Source organism: Pipistrellus kuhlii, unplaced genomic scaffold (assembly GCF_014108245.1).
Source record: "Pipistrellus kuhlii isolate mPipKuh1 unplaced genomic scaffold, mPipKuh1.p scaffold_m20_p_191, whole genome shotgun sequence".
Lineage (NCBI taxonomy): Eukaryota > Metazoa > Chordata > Mammalia > Chiroptera > Vespertilionidae > Pipistrellus > Pipistrellus kuhlii.
In genome coordinates, this window is record NW_023425506.1 from 53,350 (window position 1) to 58,096 (window position 4,747).

Below are 4,747 nucleotides of genomic sequence, written 5' to 3' on the forward strand. Positions count from 1 at the left end.
AATATGTATTTGTGTCGAAACCGGTTTGGCTCAGCGGATAGAGCGTCGGCCTGCGGACTGAAGGGTCCCGGGTTCGATTCCGGTCAAGGGCATGTGCCTTGGTTGCGGGCACATCCCCAGTGGGGGGTGCGCAGGAGGCAGCTGATGGATGTTTCTCTCTCATAGATGTTTCTAACTCTCTATCCCTCTCCCTTCCTCTCTGTAAAAAATCAATAAAAAATTTTTTTAAAAAAAAAGGCGGTCTAACATTGCATCCCGGGCTGCAGGGCCGCGTCCCAGCTCTGAAGGTCAAGGGCTCCAGTGGTTTTTCCTCCGCCTTTTGCCCCTTTTTGCGCGCGAAGCCCCCCCAGGGCCCCGGGTGGGGGACCCCTGGCCGGTCAGCCAGCCCGCCGGGCTGTCCCTGCGGACCCTGGGTCGATGGATGGACGGACGGACGGACGGACAGACGGACGCGGCTCATAGCGCACGGAGGGCGCACGGCCCGAGCGGAGTTGGCCAGGGGCGCAGCGGCGGCGGGCTCGGGGCAGGTGCGCATCCTGGGGGCAGGGGCGCATCCTGGGGGCAGGGGCGCATCCGGCCGCCTTCGGGGCGCTCCGTCCAGCGCGGGCGACCGGGCGGGAGAGCGGGCGGGGCGGGTGCGGAGCAGCGGGCCGGCCCCCTCCCCTCCCCTCACTCCTCCCCTCCCCTCCTCCCTCCCCTCCGCAGCCAATGGGCGGCCCCCGGGGGAGGCGGGGCGGGGGGGGGGGCTCCCCATAAAGCCGCGGAGCTGTCACCGCAGCAGACGGGACGGAGCGCTCGGCGGGCGCGGAGCCATGGCCGCCGCCAACGGGGCCGCGGGGACCGGGCCGCCCGACAGGAAGCCGCCGGCCCTGCCGCGCCCGGTGCGCGGCCTGGAGGTCAAGTTCACCCAGGTGAGGGGGCGCCGGGCGCGGCGGGCAGCTGCTCCCCGCTCCCCGCTGGGTTCCGGGGCGCTGCGGGCAGCCGGGGTCCCCCCGGGGTTGGGCCGGGCTGGGCTGTCCTGGTCCGAGGTGGGAATCTGGGTCCCGCGCACCCCGAGGAGCACCCCGCGATTCCCACTCCCCTCCACTCCCCCACCCCGTCCGGGCTCGGCCTTGGCTCAGCGCTGTCAAACTTTTTTTTTTAATATATTTTATTGATTTTTTACAGAGAGGAAGGGAGAGGGATAGAGAGTTAGATACATCGATGAGAGAGAAACATCGATCAGCCGCCTCCTGCACACCCCCTACTGGGGATGTGCCTGAAACCAAGGTACCTGCCCTTGACCGGAATCGAACCCGGGACCCTTCAGTCCGCAGGCCGACGCTCTATCCGCTGAGCCACACCGGTTTGGGCGCACTTTTTTTGTTTGTTTTTAAAACTATGTTCTTATTGATGGGAGAGGGAGGGAGAGCAAGAGGGACGCCCATGGGGAGAGGGGGTGGTGGATGGGCTGCCTCCTGCACGCGCCCCACTGGCGATGCAGCCTGCGACCCGGCCTGGCTCCACGCCCTGGACCGGGAATCGAACCTGGGACCTTGCGGAGCCACACCGGCTTTTAGCTCGGCGTTTTCAAACTTTCAGCCCCCAAACCGGGCAGGAGGCAGGGGAGGGCGCCCGCAGGCAGGCTCCCCGCTGACTCTGCCTCAGGCTTTGGGGCCTGAACTCGTGGGCCTTCAGGAGGGGCAGAGGGTGCCTGCGAAGGCGAAGAGAAAGGCTGAGCCCTGGCCGGTGTGGCTCAGTGGATAGAGCCTTCCCCCTGCAGACGGAAGGGTCCTCGGGGTTTGATTCCAGTCAAGGGCATGTCCGTCGGTGGTAGGCTCCGGCCCCGGGGCCTTGGTTGGGGTGTGTGTGCAGGAAGCCACTCATCCATGTCTCTCTCTGTCTCTCTCTCTGTCTCTCTGTCTCTCTCTCTCTCTCATCCATGTTTCTCTCTGTCTCTGCCTCTCTCTTCCCCTCTCTCTCTCAAAAAAAAAGAAAAAAAATCAATGGAAACATATTCTCGGGGGAGGATTAATTTTTTAAGAGAGAGAGGGGGGTGGGCGGTGTCTGAGGTCTCCGGCTCCTCTGGAACGCTGCCATGAGGAGCGGAGGAGAAGCCTCGGGCAGCTCCGAGCTCAGCTGTGCACCTGGCTGGCCAGTGGAGCGAGGAAATTGGGGGGGGGGGCCTCAGAAGCCCCCCGAGGGCCGGGAGCTGGCAGAGGCCCTCAGATCCGGGCCTGGGGCGTCCCGGGAGGCAGGGCGGTCCCCGAGGCGCCCTGCCTTTGGGGGAGGCAGCCTGGGGGGGCAGCTGGGGTGTCCGCGGAGCAGTGAGATGGCCTGCCGGGGGCAGCAGGGAGAAGGCGAGGCCAGGAGCCGGGCTAAGCGTGTCCCCCGAGGCTCTGAGGCCGAGTGGAGGCCTGGGGGGGCGGGGGCTGTGGGTTCGGGGGCCCTCTGAAGGGGCTGGGACCCAGAGTGCAGCTGGCTTTATCCGGGCGCCCCCCTAGGTCCGCTTTATCATCCCTGATCCCCCCACCCCCATCCACAGCCCCCGAGGCCCGAGACAATCTCCCCGTCCATTTCGTTTTCCAAAGTAGCAATTACCCGTCTCAGCCCGTTTGCTCCCGGAGGGGCACGGAGGGGAACGCTGCTGCAGGCGGCCAAAGCGGGCCCTCCTCGGAGCTGGGCCTCCGGGCACTTACTTCCTGTCGGCGGGGCCTCCTCGCCCTTGACATTGGCGGGGACCGGGTTCCACGGGGCTCTGTGCTGCACGGAGTGCCTTCTGTGGTGGTAGTTGGTTGTGGTGGCGGTGGTTGTCGAAATACGTTTCTATGGATGTCAGAGAGGAAGGGAGAGGGGGAGAGAGAGATGGAAGCGACGAGAGAGAAGCGTGGATCGGCTGCCTCCTGCGCGCCCGGCCCCGGGGACGGAGCCCGCCCGCCACCCTGTGTAACGGAGCAGCCAGGCTGGGGACCCCGTGTGATGTAGCTCCCTTCCCAGGATTGGCTTCGGGGTGAAAACCCGGCACGGACTGGGTGGGCGCGGGGGGGGGGTTTATTTCATTTTTTGTTTTATAGGGCTTTTATCAAAACCATCTAGAGGCCAGAAATTACCTAGACCAGCAGGGGGTGGGGGGGAGGTCCTATCAGGGCTGCATAGGGAAGGATTATGTCTCTGGGTCACAGATTGAATCCCGGTCAAGGGCGGGCTCCATCCCCAGTGGGGGGCGTGCAGGAGGCAGCCAATCCATGATTCTCTCTCCTTGTGGATGCTTCTCCTCTCTCTCTCTCTCTCTCTCTCTCTCTCTCTCTCTCTCTCTCTCCCCCCCCCCCTTCCTTCCTCTCTGACATCAATAAAGACTATCCTATATAATAAAAGCTTCACATAGACTGAACGGCAGAACCACTGGTCAATAGGAGGCACTCTGACCACCAGGGGGCAGAAGCTAAATCCAGGAGCCGCCCCCAGCCCGAAGGCCAGCCAAGGGGGTGCCGCCCCGATCGCCCTGCTGGCTGGCCAGGCCGAGGGACCCTACTGTGCGTGAATTTCATGCACCGGGCCTCTAGTATTTAAAAAAAAAAAAAAAAAAAAAACACAACAACAACAACAAGAAGTTGCTGGTGAGAGAGGACTCACAGGTCAATGTCATGCCCGGACACCGGATCGCTCCCTCCCGGTGATTTCGGCTCCCTCCTGCCGCCTTCTCACGTTGCGCCCGCCCCCTCGGAACTGATACGAGGGAGGCAGGCTCCTGCTTCAGCCGTTTTTCGCTGACGGCCTCTGTTCTCCGAGCCACGAAATCCCATCTCCCGGCCCGCCGGCCCCTCCCGCCGGCCGCCCTCCCCGGCCTGCCGGCCCGGCCAGCCCCTCCCCGCCCCGCTGATGGCCGGCCGGAGGGCGAACGTCAGCGCTGGGGTTCGGTTTCAGCTGGAAGAAGAAGCCTGTAATTGAAGCTCAGCTCCCCCCTCCCCACCCGTCCGTCCGTCTGTCCGTCCGTCCGCCCCAGGGCAGATTCCCCTGGGGGCCCGGGGCTGAGCTCCCAGATGTGGGAAGGACACATCCCCCGGCGTGCGAGGGGTGCTGTCGGCTCAGGATCCGACATGGGTGCGTGGGGGGAGGTGGGGGCTCTGCCCTCCTGCCAGCCTGAGCCTCTCTCCCTCTCTCTCTCTCTCTCTCTCTCTCTCTCTCTCTCTCTCTCCCTCTCTCTCTGAAGGCGGGTAAACAGTTCTTTGGGGGGGGGGGAAGAAAAAAGAAATAGGAATGATCCTGGTCCTGAGATGATTGTGCCGTGAGCCTAACGCACGGCCACTCCCTTCTCGGGCAGATATTCATCAACAACGAGTGGCACGCGTCCACCAGCGGGAAGAAGTTTGCCACCTGTAACCCCTCGACGCTGGAGCAGATCTGCGAGGTGGAGGAAGGAGATAAGGTGGGTGTGCCCCCGCGGCCCCCGGGATCTCCGTTCTGGAGGCGGAAGGCCGAGGAGGGGGGGTCGGCTCAGGTGTGGCAGGTCCCTGCTGCTCTCTGCCCCAACCACAGTGTCATCCCAAGCTGACTCTCTCCCTCTCTCTCTCCCTCCCTCTCTCTCTCTTTCTCTCTGCCTCCCTCTCTTCTCCTCTCTCCCTCCCTCTCTCTCTCTTCCCTCCCCTCTCCCTCTCTCTCTCTCTCCCTCCTCCCTCTCTCTCTCTCTCCCTCCTCTCCCTCCCTCTCTCTCTCTCCTCTCCTCGCTCTCTCCCTCTCTCCCTCTCTCTCCTCTCCCTCTCCTCCTCTC

The 4,747-nt window shown here is 63.9% G+C and overlaps 1 protein-coding gene across 1 annotated transcript; it reads left to right on the forward strand.

Annotated features, from left to right (window-relative positions):
- The first annotated feature begins 759 nt into the window (after positions 1-759).
- On the forward strand, positions 760-4,546 carry LOC118722257 (aldehyde dehydrogenase family 1 member A3-like). Its single transcript, XM_045583577.1, has 2 exons — positions 760-911; positions 4,301-4,546. The coding sequence occupies exons 1-2, from the start codon at positions 813-815 to the stop codon at positions 4,529-4,531; spliced, it is 330 nt and encodes a 109-aa protein (XP_045439533.1). The 5' UTR covers positions 760-812; the 3' UTR covers positions 4,532-4,546.
- Positions 4,547-4,747: the final 201 nt, after the last annotated feature.

Coding starts and splice junctions, on each gene's coding strand:
- LOC118722257 (XM_045583577.1), top strand. CDS start 813: ATGGCCGCCGCCAACGGGGCCGCGGGGACCGGGCCGCCCGACAGGAAG. Junction 912..4,300: donor TGGAGGTCAAGTTCACCCAG/GTGAGGGGGCGC, acceptor CTTCTCGGGCAG/ATATTCATCAACAACGAGTG.